General features: G+C 48.4%; 2 protein-coding genes across 2 annotated transcripts in view; both read left to right on the plus strand.

Annotated features, from left to right (window-relative positions):
* The window catches only part of LOC144705848 (uncharacterized), a 70,853-nt gene that overhangs the window by 14,733 nt on the left and 31,516 nt on the right, over positions 1 to 24,604 (plus strand). The window contains exons 4-6 of the mRNA XM_078578685.1: positions 590 to 739; positions 7,390 to 7,533; positions 8,201 to 8,357. Of these exons, the coding sequence (XP_078434811.1) occupies positions 590 to 739; positions 7,390 to 7,533; positions 8,201 to 8,357 (451 nt within the window). The remainder of the gene's footprint in view (positions 1 to 589; positions 740 to 7,389; positions 7,534 to 8,200; positions 8,358 to 24,604) is intronic.
* On the plus strand, positions 18,828 to 24,269 carry LOC144705380 (uncharacterized). Its single transcript, XM_078578012.1, has 3 exons — positions 18,828 to 19,928; positions 20,270 to 20,781; positions 24,137 to 24,269. Exons 1-3 carry the CDS (start codon positions 18,843 to 18,845, stop codon positions 24,267 to 24,269), a joined length of 1,731 nt encoding a protein of 576 aa, XP_078434138.1. The 5' UTR covers positions 18,828 to 18,842.

Raw genomic sequence — 24,604 nt, forward strand, 5'->3', positions numbered from 1 at the left:
GTGGCAGCCATAGGGGGCATGGTAGCTGTGGCGCGTGGTGGATTGCAACTGTGTAGTGGCTGCTGTATTGGTGGTGACAGTGGTGACTATGCAAACAGTGGTGATGAAAGCAGCTCTAGTGCTTGCAGCAATTGAGGCTACAGGTTCTGCAGTTGCAGTGCAAGATGGTGAGAAACAATTGCAGTAGTGTTAAATGCAGTGGCTGCGAATGGCAAGGCAATGGTGGTTGTTGGTAGCAGTGTCCAAACTGATTTTATGCAATGGCATTGAGCTTTTGATCAAATGATTTCATTTTCTCGTGGATCAAGAACCTACGATCACCATTCGGGTAGGACGCAGCTCTGATACTGAGGACAAAGACCTTGGGTAGGTCTTTGTTGGGGAATTAATTGTCTTTCTTTGGCATTGGACTAAGGGTGTGAAAGCATAATCACCCAGTCTGAACCAGCACCATGAGAGAAAAGGATTCAAGATGAGAAATGTTTATCATTCTGAGTTTTACATTTTATTCAATGATATTATTATATTTGTCTTTCAATGTCCCGACTCTCTTCTCTGACGTAAAACATTTATTTTAACATTTCCACAGTCTCAGTTACATCTCTATGAGAGACATCATAATAGCGCTGACGGGCGAATTAGAGTATGGTTTGGGATTAGGCAAATTATGAATGCAACTGATCATCTGTTACTTGAAACAAGAGATAAGGCTATGGAGCTTGGCACAGGAATTCACATGGTAAACTATGAAAAATTTCAGTTATACATGAATATACAGGAGTTCTATTGATTTAATTTTATTTTCCATTTTATGATTAATGATGCACATCTTTAAAAAAAATATCAATACTTGGTAAAAAATTGAGATTTAAGTTTCTACTCTTATGAATTATTTAAGTTTCACAGAAGCTCTAGAGATGATTTCGCATTGAAAACAAGAAAATGATTCTCTTTAATCTGAGAATAGTGATTACAAGGGTTTATATAGGGGGCCCTAATGGGCCAAAGGTAGAAGGGGCCAAATATAGAGAGGGCCAAACATAGAGAGGGACAAATAATGCTCAACACTCCCCCTCAAGCTGGAGCGTGGATGTTTTCCACACCCAGCTTGGAACAGAGCTCTTCAAACCGAGGAGCATGAAGCCCTTTGGTGAAGATATCTGCTAGCTGTTCAGCGGACGGAACATATGGCGTGCAAAAATTTCCCGATTCAAGCTTCTCTTTGATGAAATGACGATCAATCTCGATGTGCTTTGTACGGTCATGCTGAACGGGATCATGAGCAATGCTAATCGCCGATTTGTTGTCGCAGAACAGCTGGACAGGAGAGCTAACTGGACACCGTAGTTCCCGGAGGAGCTTGGTAATCCAAAGTGCTTCGCAAAGACCATGCGACAGAGCACGGAACTCCGCTTCAGCACTCGAGCGGGAGACCACCTTTTGCTTCTTACTCCTCCACGTAATCAAGTTGCCGCCCAAGAAGGTGCAATAGCCCGATGTGGACCGTCGGTCGACGACAGAGCCTGCATAATCAGCATCAGTGTAGACTTCTAGACGCATGCCTGTATGACGACGAAACAGTAGTCCACGACCAATGGTGCCCTTCAGAAACCGGAGGAGACGATGAGCAGCATGAAGATGACTCTTGCGAGGAGTCTGCATAAACTGACTCAGAACACCCACTGAGTAAGCAATGTCTGGACGAGTGTGGGTGAGATAAATCAGTTTGCCCACAAGTCTTCTATATTGTCCGGGCTCAGCAAGCTCCTCATTCTCGTCGGCACCGAGTCGATGGTTCGCATCAATCGGTGTCGAAATAGGCTTGGAATCCTCCTTTCCAAGCTCGCAGAGAAGATCCACCGTATACTTTCTCTGACAAATAAAAATCCCGCTCGAAGAATATGCCACCTCTATGCCAAGAAAATACCTCAACGGGCCAAGATGGCGAATAGCAAACTCCGACGAGAGATACATGGCCAGCTCAGTAATGGTCGCCGTATCATCACCCGTAATAATGATGTCATCCACGTACACAAGCAGAATAGCGACTCCCCCTGACGTGGAATGGCGGTAGAAGAGGGTGTGATCTCCATTACACTGACGATAGCCACGGCGCTTCATGGCCGTCGTGAAACGACCAAACCACGCTCGAGGAGATTGCTTCAAGCCATATAGTGCTTTCTTCAGGCGACGGACAACAGAATTCGGAGACGACGGCACTAAAGAACTATAGCCTGGAGGTAATGCCATGTAGATCTCCTCAGTCAAATCGCCATGCAGAAAAGCATTCTTCACATCATATTGCTGCAAAGTCCAGCCACGATCCGCAGCAAGAGCCAAGAGGATCCGCACCGTATTCAGCTTGGCAACGGGGGCAAATGTCGCCTGATAATTAATGCCATGCTTCTGAGTAAACCCCTGCGCCACAACCCGAGCTTTGTGCCTCTCAATAGAACCGTCGGAATTATGCTTCACAGCATAAACCCAATGGCTACCCACTAGATGCTTCCCGGCCGGTAGAGGAACCAAATCCCACGTCTCATTTTGAGCAAAAGCACGAAGCTCCTCCTCCATAGCCTGACGCCAATGCGAAAATGAAAGTGCAATGTCCACCGTCTTCGGAAGGGAAGTGGCATCAAGTGAGGTAAGAAGAGCATGATAGGATGGTGAGAGACGGTGAGACGAAATGGATGCCTCTAAGGGATAGAGAGGAGAAGAACGTGAAGAGGGCAGCACGGCTAATGAGGATTCTAGAGGTGGGGAGGACGACTGAGGCGGGGCATCGGAAGAGGACGTAACAACCCGAGGTCTTCGACGAGAGAGTAATACCATAGCGTTTTTCAGGCGGGCATCGGCGGATAGAAAGTGGTGGAGGCAAAGAAGGTGCTGCCGAAGAGAAGAATTCAGCAGCCGGGACAGGAGGAAGCTCTACATGAGGGACGGAGATGGGGGCCGGAGAGATGTCGGGAGGCACAATTTCTGGAGGCGAGTCGGGAGGCACAACTTCTGGAGGAGACACGACTGGCGGGGCCGGAGAGGATGGACGAGAGACGGATAATGGAGGAGATGGTTGAGGGAGAATTAGGAATTCAAGTGGATCGGATGAGGGTGTTGTTGAAGGTGGCTCTGGAGAAGAGGAAGAATAGTAAGGGAGAAATTCATCGAAAGTGGCATCTTTAGTGACGACGAACCGATGAGAGGGTGGATGATAGCATACACAACCTTTTTGCGTGGAGGAATAGCCAACAAACACGCATTTCACAGCACAAGGGTCAAGTTTATCACGACCAAGGCGATGGTTAGGCGCATAACAAAACACATCCGAATACACGAGGGGTAAGATTAGTTCGGAGAGAGAGGGAGGGAAAGGCATGCTGAAGACGGTCAATAGGTGTGGAAAAATCAAGCACTCTAGATGGAAGGCGGTTAAGGAGATGGATGGCGGTGGAGACGGCTTCCCCCCAAAGATACTTGGGCACATGCATATGGAAGAGAAGGCTCCGAGTCATTTCAAAGATGTGACGGAATTTACGTTCGGCAACGCCATTTTGTTGGGGTGTATATGGGCAAGAGGTTTCATGGATAATGCCTTTGTCTTGAAAGAAGGTGCTTAACGAGGTATTAACATAGTCTTTAGCATTGTCGGAGCGGAAGCGACGGATGGACGTAGAGAATTGAGTTTGAACAAGTGAGTAGAATTGGGGAATAACACGGGATATCTCCGATTTATTCTTTAAGAAATAGGCCCACGTGAAACGAGTTGCGCTGCCAATGAAGATGCATAACCATCGAGATCCGAAGTGCTGTGAATAGGGGAAGGTCCCCACACGTCGGTGTGAATAAGAGAAAAAGGAGTGGAAGAATGAGAAGACGAGATAGTATAAGAAGTGCGATGATGTTTCGCAATTCGACAAGCATTACAAACAAATCGGTCCACAGAATGGCCTTGGAAAAGTTTTGGAAAGAGACGATAAAGGGTAGCAAAGGAAGGATGGCCGAGACGTCGATGAAGAAGCCACAAACGCTCGTGAGAAGCCGAAAGAGAGACTGCCGTAGCAGCAACAGCAAAAGAAGGCGAAGAAGGTCGAACAAGATAGAGCCCCTCATGCTCCTCAGCAATGGAAATCTTCCTCCCCGACACCTTATCACGATAAAAACATGAATGAGGTGAGAATGTAAGATCGTGATTCAAATCGCGAACAAGATTCGACAAGGAAAGGAGATGATGAGTTAGGCGTGGAACATGGAGAACTTTAGGTAATTGCATAGAGGAAGAGACGGCCACACGACCAATACCCGCCACGGTGAGAAGATCGCCGGAGGCCGTTTTGACTTTAGAGGATCCAGAAACGGGTTCATACGTTACAAAAGCTCTTGGATTAGGGGTCATATGAGCGGTGGCACCGGAATCAAGAAGCCAAGTGGAAGATGAAGAGGGATTGTCGGAAGGAGATGGGGGTGGAGGAAGAACGGTGGACATACCTGCGTGGGCCAAGGAACATGAGCCCACGACTGGAGGATCAAGCAAGCGGCGGAGGCGTTCCATCTCTTCCGGAGTAAAGCCGGCGGGCGAGGCACCAGTGGGAAGAAGTCCGTATGGCATAGGCACTTGACCCGGAGGAGGCACTTGGCTGACGGAAGGTGCGACGGTAGCGAGGTTGCTCTGTTGCACGCGCTTCCGTTGAAGCTTGTAGCACGTCTCCTTGGAGTGGCCCCGCTTCTTGCAATAATTGCAAAAGAGAGGATCACCTTTGGAGACTCCTCAGACCGAGTAGTCGGACCACGCGGCAAAGAACCGGGTGGTGTCGCTGCGTCGATGGCGCGCCGGAGAGGACTGAGCTACAAGTGCCGTGACCGGGTCTGCACCTGCTGGAAGCGAGATTCTTCAATTCTGGCACTGCGAAGAGCATCCTTGAAGGTAAGCTCCTTCTCCGATGGATTAGCTGAGCCGTGGCGACTCATACTCCGGGTTCAGTCCGCGAGGAACTGGAACACCCGAAGTTGAAGAGTGTACTTGCGATCCACCGAGTGAGGATCCGGTGGCATGTAGTGGTCGATCTCATTCCACAAGGAGATGAGCTCCGTACTGTACTCCATAATGGTCCGGTCCCCTTGCCGCAGATTGGAGGCCCGATGCACCAACTCATACAAAGTAGCGATATTATGCTTCTTGAGTGACTCTCAGCGCCGCTTCCCAGACTGCCTTAGCCGACTCAGGGACAGAAATTCACCCTTAACGCTGGGTGAAATGCTGTCCAAGAGCCAGCGATGAACAATCCCCTCGACATCCAGCCAATTGTAGTACTTCGGATCGGTCCGAGGAGGCCCGTCTTCCAGAAGGTGGCGCATGAGACGCCCCTTTAGGGTAATTTGGACGTGGCGCCATTGCAACAGATTAAAGCCAGTGAACATGCCATCTGGCGGCATCCGAGGCAAAGAGAAAGGTCCTGGGAGGAAGACCAGTTTCCCGACTCAATAGGCGCCGCAGGTGCATGTGGCGTCGAAGCCGGCGTCGAGTTTGGCGTAACCGAGGAGGTCGGAGCTTCAAGTGACTCAGCAGCAGCAATAGGATTCGTCATTGCTGAGATTTGGCCAAAGGAGAGGTGCTGAGATGGCTTGGACAGCACAAACGGCAGATGAAGGCCCAGTCAAAGCAACGCCCACAGTCGAAGCAAAGCTCACGGACGGCAGGCCGGACAAGCGTGCAGGAGGCTAAGGACAGCCAAAGACAAGCAAAGACAACCGTGCGCGGCGGTGGGCGGCCGTGCGCGGCTGTGTGCAGCCGTGCGTGGCGGAGCGCGGTTGTGCGCGGCTGCGTGCGGGGCTGTCGCGGCTGTGCGCGGCCGTAAAAGCTCTGCGCGCGGCCGAAGAATGCTGCGCGCGGTGTGCGGCAGCTGCGGCTGTGCGAGGGCGACGGCTGAGCGCAGAGGGCAACGGCGGTGCGCGAGATCAGGCTGGCCGGAGAGCTGCCTGAGATCTGAGCGCAAGAGGAGGAGAGTCCCAAGAATCCAGATTAGGGTTAGGGTTAGGGCTCTGATACCATGAAAACAAGAAAATGATTCTCTTTAATCTGAGAATAGTGATTACAAGGGTTTATATAGGGGGCCCTAATGGGCTAAAGGTAGAAGGGGCCAAATATAGAGAGGGCCAAACATAGAGAGGGCCAAATAATGCTCAACACGCATGATTCTGTACTTGATGGAAATTAATGATTTTGTCTGAATATGTCATTCATTTTTTTGAACAATGTCATTCATAGGAGTAGATAAATAAAACTATAGAAATATTCAGTTTTTACTTGATGCGTTCCTCACGGGACATATCAAGTTCGATGTAATTCCAATGATGAATACGTCGACTGGAAAGAGGCGGAAGGGGTCAAGAGGATGATGAGCCAGAGAGTTCTAGGGACAGAGAGGAGAATGGTAACATCAAGGAAAGAGGCTGAATGGAGGAGGTAGACATTGACTAGGAACGAGCTGCCTGAAGACACTGTGAAGAGGAAACAATCAGGAGGACAAGGATCATAGAGAGAGAGAGACGGGACTGAGATGCTTAGGGAGAAGAGACAAGGAGTTTGAACTTCTTCATACTTCCTTGCTGATATCCTAAAGGGAGGGCCGTCCTATTTAAAGGGAACACACAGAAGGGAAAAGACATGACTGGCATTAAGAAGGATAAGGGATCAGATGATTATTCTAAATTTATAATTAGCTTAACCTATGTCAAATAGAAATGTCAGAAAACTCTAACCATCAAAAGTCGCACTGTTTTAATGAAAACAATGACATTGATTCTTTGATATGTCATAACTGTACTAATAACTTGCTAAGGGAAACCTAGGGAAGTCTCGCTCTGTTAGGATCCACTAAGCCCACTAGGGGCATTATCATCTTTCTGCATTTCCTTACGTTTCCCATTAAATCTTTAGCCCTCGTTGTTGGAGGGCAGGACACGAGTTTTTAGTCATATTTTCCTTCCAGTAGTCTCCTCTCTCGATGACATCCACTCCGTCGAGTCCAGTTCCTCTGGCGACGTCTACTCCGCCACTCTCTGCCTCTCTCGTTCCCTTGGCTTCGTCCACCCGCCAGGGTCAACCTCGTCCTCTATACGATCCTGTCCGGGATCCTATCACGCTCTTTATGAATTTATGATCTGCAGCTCATCTGCTTCAAGAATAAAGTTTCAGGACATGGTATGTTTTTCTCTAAAACTTCAATGCTCAAATTTCTATGGCATACAACACAGATGATGCAAATGGCAACCAGAAATTCAGGTTGTCTGGATCTTTTATATACTTTCTTCAGAAGTGATATGCATATTTTTTGATACAAACACAGTTTTTTCAATATATATGGGTTTTAATTTCGATGTTATATTTTGTTGTAGCATGTTTCAGAGATAGCTTATGAGAATCAGCATGTAATGAGCACCAGAGGGGTTGAGTATGGAACTGTTACATACTTGGAGAAGATGGGCTTATTACGATGCAACTTACTAGCAGCTCATTCAGTCTGGATTACAGATGCTGAGGTCAGGTTATGATTTCTAAAATTTAGCCATGATATCTGTAAATTATTTTTCCTTGTTAGTTTTGTTGCATGTGTGAATTACTAGAAAGAACGAACGTAGTCATTCCCTTGGGCATTATCTGCTCTGCTTTCCTTGAGCTTGGCTAACAGATTTTTGCATGTCCGCATCAATTTGAATATGGTTCCTTTTATAAAATCTGTTAGAAAAAAATGTTTCTTTGCTTGACATCTTACTTGATGGTCCATATTTTAAGGGGTTATGTGATATGTTGAAACAGTATTAAGATCTTGGGAAGGTTTTTCTTGCGAAGAGAACACTGAATTGGGTAAAAGGACTTCAAATTAAAATGTAAATCCAGATTTATGCTATACCAGACTAGAATGTAAACAAAAATTGAATGATAAATTGTGTATCTCCACTCTGGAGCCCTCCTGGCCTCTTGATTGCTCTTTACTGAGCTGCTGCTGACTTCTTGAAAGTGATTCACGAACCCCTCTTTCTCACCAGCTTGTTACATAATGGATTCCACATCAATTTGAAGGTAGATGATAAAGAAGAGTATCAAAAGAACTAATTCAATTTTTTCTCAACGTTTAATTTTGAAAATCCTTTAGAAAAACAGAGAACTAGTTTTTTCTAATTCATTTAATTTTTTTCATTGTTGCAGATTCGTCTCTTGTCTAATGCCAATGTCAAGGTCTCTCATTGCCCTGCAGCTGCAATGCGAATGCTAGGATTTGCACCAGTAAAGGAGATGATAGGCTCTGGAGTTTGTGTATCTATTGGAACTGACGGGGCTCCCTCAAATAATAGGATGAGTATAAGTTGGTATCCACACTTTTATAACTATATCTTGCTGATTTCTATATTTCAAAAACAAAATCTGGATCTATATCTTCCGATTGTGTAAAATCTTATAGTTACAAGTACTTATATTAAATGGGGTTATCATATTTTGGTTTGATTATCCTAATGTCTGGCGTGTCAAAGCTCTTGTTAGGAATGTCACTTGATTGGCGATGATGCAAGCAGTGGAGAATATGACAACTGTGGATGGATGTTAAGCTTTAGGGATCAGTGTTCGGATTGGATCGGAACGTTCAAATCCAGATCGGAATTTTTAAACGAACAACTGGAGATTCTATCCGAACTGTTTGACTCTTTTGACGAACAAGATGTTTGATCGTGTTCGAACAAAAAATTCGATTGATTTTTTCTGTTTGTTCGTGTTTGATCAAATAGTTGTTCGAACAATTGGGCATGAGTATCACGCTGTCGTCATCGGCTGCTCCATGCTTCTCCTGGCCAGCTTCTTGCTCCGCTTCTTCTTCGGGCTTTACTTCCTCGTTCTCTTCCTCACCCCCAGCATGCCATCGCCGGAGCTTGTCGGCCGATGCTGCAGGTTTGTGTGGCGGCGCCGCCGTTCACTATCGCCGCGTCTTCCTCCAATCCGACGTCGCTTCCTGGAGAGCCTGCTGAGGACACGAAATCAATGAGAGTCGCTTGAAGATAGGGAAATCTTGATTCGATCCTAAGGCGCACATACGAACAATGGCATCGGCCCAAACACGATGTCAGTGGCCCGGCCCATGACAGGCCAGGCCACAACAGCTCTTAGGGCGTCAACAACATGGGATGGGCAGTTTTGGTTCTCAGGTGAGTGCTCTAGCATACTCCCTTCTCCTAAACTCAATCGCACCATTCCTCTTACAGTCAATTGCCCCTGCACGCGAGGAGCAAGGATCTCTCCATCTCACCGTTGTCAACTCTGCCGGCTCTCTCTCTCTCTTGACCCCACCTCCCCTCCTTTCTCTCATGGAGGTGCACTTATTGGACATCAGTGTTCCGTTCGTTTGACATTTTCATGTAAAGAACTTGGGGGTTCTACCGATTTGGTATCAGAGCCGTTCTCCTGGAGGATATGGAATTTCGCATTCAGCTCTTGGAAGAACAGTTTTGACCGGCTGCTCCTCGTGCTGGAGCTTCGACCGGATCAATCCACGCCAAGACAGGAGCCAGGGTCGTCCTTCTCGGGACCCCAACTCCTGACCCCTTCGCTCATACAAGCACCCCCCTTGCCATGCCAACCGCCGCCGGTGCCTCCGCCTCGACCTCCGTTGTCCGCCTTGGACAATGATGACGACCTTCTGACACCGTTCAGCGACCTTAGGCTCACTAACCTTATCGGGCCAAGGGGATCAGTTGGAAGAGGTCAAGGCAGGCCCAATAACCCTCTCACGCCACGAGAAAGCCCATCTGCGGGAGGAAGCCCATGGGCCTCTTTATGAGGCTTCCAAGCTGCGGGACTGGTCGTCTTGCTAGGTGCACGGGAGACCCGTCCGGCTTTCCCAACACAGGGTCCCACACGGGAGTTGAGGTAGGCGTCGGCTACAGTTCGACCGCAAGCCACAGTCGTTTGCAACAGACTTTCTCCGTGCACTTGGCTGGTGATCCAGGAGCGGGAGCACTCGGACCCGGAGGAAGAATTGGGACAACCCCCCCCCCCCCTCTCCCCCCTTATCGGCACCGGAACGTGGAGCGGGAAGTTGACAGTAGAGAGGAATATTCTCCAAGGCGCCGCCCCGTTCGCCTGCTCTGTCTGCCGGCCGTCATGCCTCGTCCCGATCGGGGAGGTGGAGGAGCCTTTGAAGAGACCGAGTCAGGATCTGACAAAGACGAGGATGTTGACTACCCTCCTCATCTAGAGCAATTCTGAGCTCGGCAGGGCCGTCAAAACCACCACCATTGAACTGCATAGATTCCTACATTCACAGGGGGAGACCCGGAATGTTGGCTCCGTCACGTGGAGCATTACTTCCGTGCTTACCCCGCTAGAGATGCCCAGCGCCTCGGGTGGTGGCGTCGTACATGGAAGGCAGGGCATCTGGCTGGTTTTGCTTCAAAGACGACCGAGCGGGCCTCCTCAATTGGGTCGATTTTAAGAGGCAACTTTACCATCGATTCGGCTAACAACCAAGAGAAGCATATCACCAACTGTTCAAATTGCAGCAGTCAGAGTCGGTTGACGACCTCGTATCATCCTTCGTCGACCTTGTGAGATAATTGCCTGAAGTGTCAGATGAGATGACCATGTATGCACTTTACTTGGCCTTGAAGCCATCGCTGAAAGCAAGGGTCAGTCACTGAGAGCCACAGACCACTGAAGATCTCATCGACTGCGCCTTCAAGGCAGAACGATCCTTGGCACAAGTGGACGCGGTGTCGACTCTGAAAGACCGCTCCGAGAACCCACAGCTGGACCGACTCCCTTAGGGGACAGGGTTTGGTAACCTTTCCAGCAGGTAACGCGGGCACTCCACCATCTCGACCAGCTCGCCAAGTCCGCCTCACTTCGGAGGAGCTGGCAGCCCGACGAGCCCAAAAACTGAGCTTCCAATGCAACGAGAAGTTTACCCCAGGCCATGCTTGCCGCAAAACTCTGAACGTCTCCGTGGTGATGAACACCGAGGACTCCACAGCCATCGTGGAGGACCCTGACGAGGATGGACCACTTGTTATGACTCCTCACGAAGACCAGTGTTTGGAATACCGGCAATTATAGCTACACGCAGTTACTAGTATGTCATCACCGCACTCCTTGCAGTTACGAGGGAGTATTTGTGGGCATGAGGTCATCATTCTGATAGATTCCGAAGCATTGGATAGCTTCATTGATGTCGCCTTAGCGCACACCGTGGGCCTTGGGAGGGTATTCATGTCACCCTACCGAATCTGTTATGGCGACAGCCGGTAGCAACAAGGGTCTGATGTCTGCTCGGGAGTCCATCTTCAACTCCAAGGCTATTCGACCAGAGCATCCTTCTACCCCGTCCCGAACCTCTGCCTTGACGTAGGCGCAAGTTTACGAGCGGGAGCGATGAAGATTCAGATTTATGTTACGAAGGTTATTCAGATTCATCTTCAAGTACATAGTCAAAGGTTCTGCAAGAACACATTCTTCAAGAAACGAAGTCAAAGGCACGAGGAGCAGGAGCGAAAGAACAACGAAAAAAAATTTCGGTTAGCCCTTTGTGACTCCTGGCTGTCGTCCTCACTACGATCGCCTGCTTCCCGCAGCTCTTAAACTAACCAAAACGGAGCTCGTCAACAACCAGAAAGGAGGTTATCCAGCGCAGCGGATAAATTAGGTTATCTATCGGATAACTTTACAAACCAAGATCGGATTAAAGTAACTCGCTCCTTAGCGCCTAAAGTCGCGCCTAAAAAAATTCTCATCCGATAGGACTGAAAGGAATGGTGTTAGATCTGTAGCCAGAGAAGCTCTCCAAGAGCTTTTAGCGCAGGCGCGAGTTTATGAGCGGACGCATAGCGATCCTATGGGCTTCGCATGGCTGCGTACCTTGGGATGGACAGTGACGCAATGGGATCTTCTTCTGCTGAAATTCCAAACTTACAGCATATGGCACTTGTTATGGGGCGAACCGGGTGTCACACTTCTCGAGGCTCTCCTAGTAGTGGTTCGTCGACAGCCAACTCAGGCCATTGGACCCGGTCTATACAAGCTCCCCGTGAGCCAGGCTTCATCGTCACCAACGGACCGCGAGGCTAGAACGAAGTCCTTCTGCCAGGCTCGCTTCTCGGAGATTTTCAAGACAGCCATGTTGCTTCCTCCCCATCGCTCATGCGACCTTCAGATCACGCTACGGCCAGGCACAGGACTGGTGCATTGCCGCCCTTATTGATACTCCCGCCTTCAAAAAAATGCACTGGAAGAACTCGTGGAACAGCAACTAGCAGCTGATATTATACGACCGTCCCGCAGCCCATATTCGAGCCAAGCGTTATTGGTGAAGAAAAAATCGGGCGGTTGGAGGCTTTGCGTGGGCCACCGGGCCCTCAATAGCATCATTGCTCCTTACCGATTTCTAATCCCAGTGGTTGACGAACTCCTTGAAGAGCTCCAAGTTATGACGGTTTTCTCAAAATTGGACCTTTGATCATGTTACCACCAAATTCACATGCAGACAGCCGACATCGAGAAGACGGCATTCCGCACCCACGTGGGGCATTATGAGTATGTGGTGATGCCGTTCGGTTTATGCAACGCCCCAACCACGTTCTAAGCACTCATGAACTCCATCTTCCAACCGCTCTAACGCAAGTTTGTTTTCGTATTCTTCGAAGACATTCTGATTTACAACCGCACAGACAACGACCACCATGCACATCTGCTACAAGTTCTCCAGTTGCTGGCAGTCCATTAATTATGTATCAATCCCAAGAAGTGTTCATTTGCTCAACCGAAACTTAAATATCTAGGCCACTGGATTTCGGCCAAAGGCATTGCTCTGGATGCCGGGAAAGTGGAAACAGTCCAAGCATGGTCATCCCCGCAGAACAGCCGCCAGCTTCGAGGGTTCTTGGGGCTGGCAGGCTATTATCGTCATTTCGTAGAAGGGTATGGCGCTCAAACATGGCCACTCACCCAACTTAAAAAAGGGGCCTTTTCGTGGTCACTATAAGTCAACAAGCGTTTGAGAACTTGAAATGCTCCCTGTCATCGGCTCCAGTTTTGGCCCTTCCCGACTTCTCCCAACCGTTTGTAGTCGATACCGACGCATCCAGTGTGGGAGTGGGGGCAGTCCTCCTTCAGAAAGAATGCCCCATTGCGTTCTTTAGTCAAGCGCTGCCCCCCATGGTGCGGAAGCGGGAACTTGTGGCCGTTGTGCTAGCGGTCCGCAAATGGAGGCACTACCTGATGTTTTGGGAGTTCATCATCTGTACTGATCAACGCAGTTTGAAACATTTAATGAAAGAACATGAAGTTGATACGAACCTCGGTCTGGGTTTGTATCAGAAGGAGGGTAGAGGGCGAGACGAGGTAGACGTTCCCGGGGTAGGAGAGTCGAAACGGCAATGATAGGAGAAGTTGAACAGATGGGATAGGGATCGACCGGGAACGAGCCGCCTGATGACGCGATGAAGAGTCGTCGGAGATTAGAAGAGAACCGAACGGCGATGGCAGGGATCGGATTGGAGGGGAGCTGGCTGAAGATCCGATGAGATGATCATGGGGATAGGGGATCGATGGACGGTCAAGGGAACGGGACCGATAGGGAGGATCGAGATAATGAGCCAAGAGGCCGATCTCACTGTAAGTCTTGACTGCCCTCCTCAAAGGAGGGCTACACATATTTATAAGAAAAGGAAACAATCTACCCTAAGCATGAAATGACTAAAATGCCCCTAGCGGGCTAAAATTCCTAAGATACCCTTTGGGGGTAGAGGATTATATCAGAAGTACACAGGGAATATCATCACTTACTGTCCAAGCTTTTGGGGGACCATTTCTCGTTTCAGTACAAGGCCGACAGCTCGAACCAAGTGGCAGATGCTCTTTCGCGACAACCCACCACCATCACATTGTCCGTGACTGTCACATCACGGTCTTCATGGGGCAACATAGACGATGTTCATCGGGAAGTGGTTCTTGACCCAGAGCTGCAACTCTTAGTCCAGAACATATGGGAAAATCCAGGTACCCCAGTAAATATTCATTATCAAATGACTCTTCTCCATGCAGGTCGCTTGCTTCTCCCAGCAACATCCACCCTCATTCCGCGTATTCTCCATGAACTTCATGACAGAGCCATGGGGGGTCATTGGGGATTTTTAAAGGCCTACAAGCGGGAATCGCAGTAGTTCTATTGGAGTGGAATGAAGACCACTATCAAAGCCCATGTCAATGCATGCCCCATATGTCAACAATTCAAGACATCTTCCCTGTCTCCACGGGGACTTCTATAACCCCTGCCTATTCCACAGCAGATATGGGTGGATATATCAATGAGAGGCTGGTTGCAAGCTGATAGAATCAAAATATTGCTAGAATCGTGAACAGAATTCCCTCCAGAAAATATCAACAATGTATCCATTCACAGAATGCTGCCGAAAGTCCGAATGTGGAAATCGGGATAAACTTGATGTAAATGAAAAGTATCAATAAATCGAGACGACCCCTCTCCTCCGGACGAGTTCCTCCTCGAACACGGGCTTCTCCTCCTCTCCGGACGAGCTCCTTCCTCCAGGCGACAGAAGATCAAGCTTCCCCCGCTCCGGCCTTCTCATGTTCACTCTGGCTCGGGCAAAACCAAGAAATGTCGAATAATCCCCTCCTACCTGACTGGAGGTCGTTTTTTATAGAGTTGCGACCTTGGAGCGCCTGGTTAACTTGCCTGGTCAACCTTGCGTCGACCAGGCCCCCTTTTCTTCTTTCTTTGATACTTGCGTGAATAAAATCTATCACAAGTCTGTGGGTAGAGAGCCTGCTGAGGACATGAAATCAATGAGAGTCGCTTGAAGATAGGGAAATCTTGATTCAATCCTAAGACGCACATACAAACAATGGCATCGGCCCAAGCACGATGTCAGTGGCCCACCCCATGACAGGTCAGGCCACAACAGCTCTTAGGGCGTCCACAACACGGGATGGGCAGTTTTGGTTCTCAGGTGAGTGCTCTAGCATACTCACTTCTCCTAAACACAATCTCACCGTTTCTCTCGCAGTTGACCGCCCCTACACGCGAGGAGTGCGGATCTCTCCATCTCGTAATCATCAACTCTGGCGGCACTCTCTCTCTCCACCTCCCCTCCTTTCTTTCATGGAGGTGCACTTATCGGACATCAGTGTCGTGTTCGTTTGCCATTTTCATGTAAAGGACTTGGGGGTTCTACCAAATCTGGGCAGAGAGGGCAGAGGAAATTCACCATGGGGGAGACCGTCGGCAGTGGAGGACATTGGCAGCTCCGGGGCGGTAGAGAGCATTCGGTTGACAGCTTCAACGGCAAGGGCGCAGAGCTTCTTCACCTCCGCGCCGCAGGCCAGGCGCTTGACGATGCCCCTGGCCTTCTTGGGGGAGACCTTGTCCAGCAGACCCACCTCCTCCTTGAGCCGTTTTGCCGCAGAGTCCATGATGTTGTTATGCCCCTTCCTAGATCGTTCTGAAGAGCAAATTGATAGCACGGATTCAAGAAAGGGAATCTTGAGAGTTCCCGTCCACAATAGAAATTCCAGAAGATTGTCGATTGAAGAAACTGTTCCAGGAACAAGAAAAGAGAAGAAGAGAAATGGAAGAACTAGGAGACCGGCGACGTCGATCTCCTCCCTTTGGTACGAGTGACTCCTGCTCTCCAGGCTCACAACTTTGTAACTGAAAATTCAAGAATGCCTTTATTTCTCATTGGGCCTTTATTTATAGGCAACTGCGTAGACCGAAGGTGAGCAGGTTGACTGACAACATTTGTTCCTCTGGTCGGTCTGAGGCAGGATCGTAACATTACTCCCTCCTTCCAAGTCCAAATTGTCCCCAACTTGGAATTCTGGAAATTGACGAGTAATGACTTCAGCATCTTCCCAGGTTGCTTTGAAGTTGGGTAAGCCTTTCCATTTGACGAGTAGCTGCATCCCTGTTCAGTTGAATCGTCTTTTAAGCACTGATTCAGGCGAGACCTGACATTCCCAATCATCAGAGATATTAGTAGGAATATGTAAGACATTAACATCATCACCCACAGCTTTGCGTAAATTCGAGATATGAATAACTGGATGGATGGTTGCTGTTTCAGGGAGTTCCAGTTTGTAGGCCACAGGGCCAATTCTTTTGACAATGGTATAGGGACCAAAGTACTTGGGAGCTAATTTTTCAGATAAGCGCTTGGCTAAGGATTTCATTCTATAGGGTCGTAACTTAACAAACACTCTCTCGCCTTCTTAGAATTCTGTATGGTGACGATGTCGATCTGCCTGCTTTTTCATAATGGCTTGAGCTTTGATTAGGTGATTTTGCAATCTAGACAAGGTGAGATCTCTCTGTTAGTAAGGAATCTAGTGAGTCCAAGGGGCACGGTGGGGAGCCATAATGGATGGGAGGAGGTGGGTCTCGCCCATACACAGCTTTCAACGTTGTCATTTTTGTAGATGTGTGAAAAGAAGTGTTGTAACTGTACTCTGCCCAAGCCAGCCAATGTGCCTACTTTTTGGGATTTTCAGAAGCAAAACAACGTAAATAGCATTCCAAACTTCGGTTCATGACTTCTGTCTGTCTATCCGTTTCAGGATGGTAAGATGAGCTGAGCTTTAATGTTGTGCCCTGTAATCTATGTAATTCCTTCCAAAATTGACTGGTAAAGGTACTGCCCCTATCAATGACAATTGAATTAGGAATGCCGTGTAGTCTTACTATTTCTTTAATAAAGAGGTTAGCAATTTCAGGGGTGGTGAATGGATGTTTAACCCCTATGTAATGACAGTATTTACTTAATCTGCAAACCACTACCAGTATACAGTTGTAACCTCCTGACTTGGGTAATCCTTCGATAAAGTCCATAGATATGTCCTCCCATATTTGATTTGGAATGGGTAGCAGCTGTAAAAGTTCGGCTGGAGAGAGTGTTGAAGCCTTATGTCGTTGACAAACTTGACAGGCTGCTACATATTCTCTGATTTTCTTTTTCATATCTTACCAATATACCTGCTGTGAAATTCGTTTGTGAGTTTTAAGGACCCCTCCATGCCCCCCAGCCTTAGCATCATGGAACTCTTTTAAGATCAACGGAATAAGGGATGAATTGGCAGGGAGGACCAGTTTGTCCTTGTAAAGTAACATGTTGTTTTGTAGAGTATAGTGGGGCGTAGTAGAGGACTGATTGAGAAGTTCCCTTTTGATAAGGGAAATTTTTGAATCTTGGTCAATTTCCTGGTCCAGGGTGAATTTATCTAGCCAATGTGTTACTGTGATGCTGTAGCAATGGGATTGGTCATTTGTCATCGATCGTGATAAGGAGTCTGCCACTGTGTTATGCCGTCCTGCCTTGAATCTGATTTTGAAGTTGAAACCCAGTAGTTAGGATACCCATTTGTGATAATGATGCGGCACCTCTTTCTGCTCAGTAAGAAATTTTAAACTGAATTGGTCGGTGTGTATGATGAATTTCTGAAATGAAAGATAGTGCTTCCATTTGTGGACTGATAGTACCACTGCCATCAACTCCCTTTCATATGCCAATTTAAGTTTAGAATTGCTGTTGAGTGCCTTACTGTAATATGCAATTGGGTGGTTGTCCTGGATGAACACCGCCCCTAACCCAAATCCAGATGCATCAGTTTCGACGATGAAGGGCTTCTCAAAATCAGGTAATTTCAGGATGGGAGTGTTGGAAAGTGCATACTTCATGTCACTGAATGCATTGTCAGCTGCCTCTGTCCAAGTGAAAGATTTTTTCTTTAGTAGAGAAGTTAATGGCTGAGCCTTGGAAGCATAATGTGCAACAAAACGCCTGTAATAATTTGTCAGTCCGAGGAAGGATCTGAGTTGCTTCAAGGATTTAGGCATGGGCCATGAAGTAATGGTATTGACCTTGCTTGGGTCAGCATCTAAACCTTGTGCAGATATTCGATGGGCTAAAAACTCTATGCAATTTTGATTAAACAAGCATTTCTTTGGATTGACTCTCAAGTTGTGGTGCTGTAGTAGTAGAAAAATTTGATGAAGGTGTTAATCGTGATCGGTATTGTCTTTGCTATAGATCATAATATCATCAAAAACACCAACACAAACTTGCAGATATGGTCCAAAAATGAAGTTCATTAGAGCTTGGAAAGTGGCAGGAGCATTACTTAAACCAAATGGCATAACCAGAAATTCAAAGTGCCCCTGGTGAGTTTTGAAAGCCGTTTTATGTATGTCTTCTTCATGCATACTGTTGATCTGAGTATTACATGTCTTTATTTTCTCTCTTGTTAGCCCATTAAGGGCCCTCTCTAGTCAGCCCATTAGGGCTTCCTATAAAACCCTGTAATCTCTTTCATTTGCTATTAAGAATAGTTCTTTTCTTGTTTACATGGTATCAGAGCCCTAACCCTAACCCTAATCTGGGTTTCCTGGGCTCGACCTTGCGCTCCGATCTTCGGCGGTTCTCACAACCGCCTGATCTCGCGCTCCGGTCTCTCGCCGTCTCGCCTCGGGCCTCCAGCGCTGGCGTCCGCCGTCCCAGCGTCTTCTGCTCGCCCGCGCCTCGGCGCGCGCCGCCCCGGCGCTCGTGCCCTCCGGCTCGCGCCGCCCGGCTCGCGCCGCCCGGCTCGCGCCCGGCTCGCCGCCGGCTCGCGCCGCCCGGCTCGCGCGCCGCGCTCGCCGCTCCGTCGCGCCCGCGCCCGCTGCCCGGCGACCGCCGCCTCGCGCCCGCTGCCTGCGCTGCGCCGCCGTCCGGCGCCAGCGTCCGGCGCCCGGCGTCGGCGCTGCAGTCCCGCTTCGTCGTTCGGCGCCTTGACTGTGGTCTACTCTGCTTTCATCATGACGAACCCGGTTGAAGCCCAGACCTCTACTGTTACGCCAGACTCGACGCCGGTATCTACGCCACATGCATCTGCGGTGCCTCTCGAGCCCGGGAATTGGTCGTCCTCCTCTGGACCATCCTCTTTGCCTCGGATGCCTCCGGATGGTATGTTTACTAGATTCAATCTCCTACAATGGCGCCAGTACGTCCAGATAACTTTAAAAGGGCGTCTCATGCGCCATCTTCTAGAAGACGGACCTTCCCAGACCGATCCCAAGTATTATGACTGGCTGGACGTTGAGGGGGTAGTTCATCGTTGGCTCTTGGACAGTATTTCACCTAGTGTTAAAGGTGAATTCATGTCTCTAGAGTCAGCTCGGGCGGTCTGGGAAGCAGTACTTGAGAGCCACTCCAAGAAGCACAACATTGCGACTCTGTACGAATTGGTACATCGGGCCGCTAACCTGCGTCAAGGGGACCGGTCTATCATGGAGTACAATACGGAGCTCATTTCGTTGTGGAATGAAATTGACTACTACATGCCACCCGACCCCCATTCGGTGGACCGCCAATATACTCTTCAACTTCGGGTTTTCCAGTTTCTTATGGGACTGAACCCAGAATATGAAGTTGTACGGGCTCAGCTTATTCATCGGGAGACTGGTCCTACCTTCAAGGATGCGCTCCACAGTGTGCGGGTTGAAGAATCCCGCTTTCAGCAGGCCCAGAACTCGGCTTCGGCACTTGTAGCTCATTCCTCTTCGTCTGCACGCCCATCGTCGACTCCACCACCCGGCTCTTTGCCACGTGGTCCGATGGCTCGGACGGAGGATTCTCCAAAGGATGATCCTTCGCTGTTTTGCAATTACTGCAAGAAGCGAGGTCACTCTAAGGAGACGTGCTACAAGCTTCAACGGAAACGCGCACAACCGAGCAACCTTGCTGCAGCCGCCTCGTCCGTGCCCCCCCGAGTCAAGTGCCTATGCGGTACGGTCTTCTCCCGACTAGTGCCTCGCCCGCTAGCTTCACTCCGGAAGAGATGGAGCGTCTACGCCGCTTGCTTGATCCTCCAGTCGTGGGCTCATGCTCCTTGGCCCACGCAGGTATGTCCACCAGTCTTCCCACACCTACATCCCCTCCTGGCCATTCTTTTTCCTCTTCCACTTGGCTTCTTGATTCCGGTGCCACCGCCCACATGACCCCAAATCCTCGAGCCTTTCAAACTTATGCACCCGTTTCTGGCTCCTCCAAAGTTAAAACAGCCTCCGGCGATCTTCTCACCGTGGCGGGTATTGGTCGTGTGGCCCTTTCCTGTTCTATGCATCTATCTAAAGTTCTTCATGTTCCTCGCCTTACTCATCATCTTCTCTCCCTATCTAGCCTTGTTCGCGACTTGAAACAAGACCTTACCTTCTCTCCTAATTCATGTTTTTATCGTGATAAGGTGTCGGGGAGGACGATTTCCATTGCTGAGGAGCATGAGGGGCTCTATCTTGTTCGTCCTTGTTCGAGTTCTCTTGCTTTTGCTGCTGCGGCAGTTTCCCTTTCGGCTTCCCACGAGCGTTTGTGGCTTCTTCATCGACGTCTCGGCCATCCTTCTTTTGCTACTCTTTATCGTCTCTTTCCTAAACTCTTTCAAGGCCATTCTGTGGACCGTTTTGTTTGTACTGCTTGTCGAATTGCCAAACATCATCGTACCACGTATCCTATCTCGTCTTCTCATTCTTCGACCCCATTCTCCCTTATTCACACCGATGTGTGGGGGCCTTCCCCTATTCATAGTACTTCCGGTTCTCGGTGGTTATGCATCTTTATTGACGACGCTACTCGATTCACGTGGGCATATTTCTTGAAGAACAAATCGGAGATATCTCGTGTCATTCCTCAATTTTACTCCTTATCCAAACTCAATTCTCTATATCCATTCGCTTCCGCTCCGACAATGCTAAAGACTACGTTAACACCACGTTAAGCACCTTCTTCCAAGACAAAGGCATTATCCATGAAACTTCTTGTCCCTATACACCACAGCAAAATGGCGTTGCCGAAAGAAAATTCCGTCACATCTTTGAAATGACTCGGAGCCTTCTCTTCCATATGCATGTGCCCAAGTATTTTTGGGGGGAAGCCGTCTCCACCGCCATCCATCTTCTTAATCGCCTTCCATCTCGAGTGCTTGACTACTCCACTCCCATTGACCGTCTTCAGCATTCCTTTCCAACTCTCTCTCTCCGAACTCATCTTACTCCTCGTGTATTTGGATGTGTATGCTATGCGCCCAACCACCAACTTGGTCGTGATAAACTGGATCCCCGTGCTATCAAGTGTGTGTTTGTTGGCTATTCTTCCACCCAAAAAGGCTATTTATGCTATCATCCACCCTCTCGTCGGTTCGTCGTCACCAAAGATGCCACGTTTGATGAATTGCTTCCCTACTATTCCTCCTCCTCTCCTGAACCCTCATCGTCCCCATCTCCCTCCTATCCACTCGAATTCCTCATCCTCGTCCCTCGTCCCTCTTCACCGGCCCCGCCCGACGTGTCTCCGCCTATTGCTCTTCCAGCAATTGTGCCTCCCGACCCGCCTGCGGCCGCCGTCTCAGTCCCTCCTGTGGAGCCTCCTCCAGTATCTGCTCCTGCGCTCGACCCTTCTGCTGCACCTTCTTCGATTCCTCCGCTCCCTATCCGTCGCTGCCCGCCTGAAAAACGCTATGGTATTACCCTTGCTGCGGATCGGGGCTGGATTTTGCAACAATATGATGTGAAGAATGCTTTTTTGCATGGAGAGTTAACTGAGGAGATCTACATGGCATTACCTCCTGGCTACACTTCCTTAGTGCCATCGTCTCCGCAGTCTGTTGTCTGTCGCCTGAAGAAAGCATTATATGGCTTGAAGCAATCTCCTCGTGCCTGGTTTGGTCGTTTCACGACGGCCATGCAGCGTCGTGGATACCGTCAGTGTAATGGTGATCACACCCTTTTCTACCGCCATTCCACGTCAGGGGGAGTCGCTATTCTTCTTGTGTACGTGGATGACATCATTATTACGGGTGATGATACGACGACCATTACTGAGCTGGCTATGTATCTCTCGTCGGAATTTGCTATTCGCCATCTTGGCCCGTTGAGGTACTTTCTTGGCATAGAGGTGGCCTATTCTTCCAGCGGGATCTTTATTTGTCAGAGAAAGTATACGGTGGACCTTCTCTGTGAGCTTGGAAAGGAGGACGCCAAGCCTGCTTCGACACCGATTGATGCGAACCATCGACTTGGTGCCGATGCGGATGAGGAGCTTGCTGAGCCTGGCCCATATAGAAGACTTGTGGGAAAACTGCTTTATCTCACCCACACTCGCCCGGACATTGCATATTCAGTGGGTGTTCTGAGTCAGTTCATGCAGACTCCTCGCATGAGCCATTTTCATGCTGCTCATCGTCTCCTCCGTTTCTGAAGGCACCATTGGCCGTGGATTATTGTTTCGCCGCCATACCGGCCTGCGTCTTGAAGTCTACACCGATGCAGATTATGCCGGCTCTGTGGTTGATCGTCGGTCCACATCTGGGTATTGCACCTTCTTGGCGGCAATCTGATTACTTGGAGGAGCAAGAAGCAGAAAGTGGTCTCGTCGAGTGCTGAAGCGGAGTTCCGTGCCCTTGCACATGGTCTGTGTGAAGCACTTTGGATTACCCAGCTTCTTCGTGAGCTACGGTGTCCAGTTCCCTCTCCTGTCCAGCTGTTCTGCGACAACAAATCGGCGATTAGCTTTGCTCATGACCCCGTTCAGCATGACCGTACAAAGCACATCGAGATCGATCGCCATTTCATCAAAGAGAAGCTTGAATCGGGAGATTTTTGCACGCCTTATGTTCCGTCCGCTGAACAGCTTGCAGATATCTTCACCAAAGGGCTTCATGCCCCTAGGTTTGAGGAGCTCTGTTCCAAGCTGGGTGTGGATAACATCCACGCTCCAGCTTGAGGGGGAGTGTTGATCTGAGTATTACATGTCTTTATTTTCTCTCTTGTTAGCCCATTAAGGGCCCTCTCTAGTCAGCCCATTAGGGCTTCCTATAAAACCCTGTAATCTCTTTCATTTGCTATTAAGAATAGTTCTTTTCTTGTTTACACATACGAATCTGATAATATCCTGATTTGAGATCTAACTTTGTAAACACAGTAGCTTCATGCAATTCTTCAAATAGTTCATCGACGATGGGTATTGGATATCTGTTTGGAATGGTGACTTTGTTAAGGGCTCTGTAATCAATGCAGATTCGCCATCCACCACCCTTTTCCTGACTAAGAGAGCAGGGCTGGAATACGGGCTTGTAGAAGGTTTGATAATTTGAGTTGAGATCATATCCTGGGTGAGTCTTTCTAGTTCATTTTTGTGCAGGTAAGAATATCGATATGGTCTCAAATTAATAGGCAATACTCCTGGCTTTAGGTGTATTCTAAGATCTATATCCCTCTTCGGTGGTAATGGTAAAGCAGAATCAAACACAGATGGATAAGAAATACTGAAATTATCAATATATGAGGATCTCAGAATAGTGGACACCGTGGGCTGATTCGGATCGCAAGCAGCATAGAGTGCTTGGAATTGTCTCTTGCTGTTGATGATATCCTGTGCACTTGGGAGAAGTGGAGTAGAAGCCGATAAGAAATACTGATCCGTTTTGAGTTGGTGAATAGCTCCCTGCCATAGAATTTTCAGAGTCCTGAAGTTGTAGTTACTCAAAAACCACTCAAGTGTTTGGAGCCATTGTGCTCCCAATACCACATCGATAGCTCCCATTGGTAATGGATAGAGATCTTGAATGATGTCTATTCCCTGCATATAAATGGGAACGTCCAAACATATTCCCACTGATGTTTGCATGGTTCCATTAGCCAATAATACATCAAACATAGCTCCTGCAACAATTTGGAGTGAAGCTTCTGATATAATATCTGGCGTAATAAAGTTGTGTGATGCTCCACTGTCGACGAGTATTCTTACTGGATGCCCGGCTACATGTCCCCACAATTTGATCGTGTGGTTTGGAGACAGTCCTTGGGAGATAAATGCAGATATTTGTGCAGAAAAGGCAGATTTACCTGAGATTGGAGATTCATCGGTCTGCATTGGTACCACATCATCTTCAGAATCTTCGGCAGGTTCAGATCTGTCAACCACCATAATGAGATTCAAATCTTTTTTACATCTATGTCCAGGCAAGAATTTGTCATTAAAATGAAAACAAAGCCCTTTTTCGTTTCTCTGTTGGAACTCGGCTTCTGTGAGCCGTAAATTTCTTTTTCTTTGTGGTCAGACATAGTTGTGCTGGGTATATGTTGACTGATTCCCTTGGGCTTGTGCCTAAGTATGATTTTGCTTGGAATGTGTGTAAGCTCTTTGGTGATTTGGCTGATAATTTGGAAATTCCTGCCGATGCCTTGAACTAGAGTATTGTACTGATTGATGATAATCTGGAGAGTTTTGCCAAGCAGTGTAGAGAGCCCAAGTTTATTCCAACCTGGACTGATATATCCATCATCTCCTGCAACTCGAACGGCCTACATTTTCGCACTTCTGTATGAATTTCCGGCTTCAACCCATGCAGATAAGCATATTCTTTGGTTTCTGTTGCTACTTTGGGGAGTTGGGACAAAATGCGCTCAAACTCATCCCAGTATTCAATAACAGACCCCGTTTGCCATACATCAAATAATTCCATATAAAGTTTGCTGAAAGAGACGCCAAATCTATTTGCAAACAGAATCTTGAAATGTTCCCAATC

This window comes from Wolffia australiana, chromosome 7, assembly GCF_029677425.1.
Source record: "Wolffia australiana isolate 7733 chromosome 7, ASM2967742v1".
Lineage (NCBI taxonomy): Eukaryota > Viridiplantae > Streptophyta > Magnoliopsida > Alismatales > Araceae > Wolffia > Wolffia australiana.

Bases quoted from the DNA above. Each gene is read 5' to 3' on its own strand.
- LOC144705380 (XM_078578012.1), top strand. From the start codon at position 18,843: ATGACGAACCCGGTTGAAGCCCAGACCTCTACTGTTACGCCAGACTCG. The intron at 19,929-20,269 runs GTATGTCCACCA...TATCGTGATAAG, and splicing joins ATGCTCCTTGGCCCACGCAG to GTGTCGGGGAGGACGATTTC. The intron at 20,782-24,136 runs GTTAACACCACG...CTTTGTGGTCAG, and splicing joins CCGACAATGCTAAAGACTAC to ACATAGTTGTGCTGGGTATA.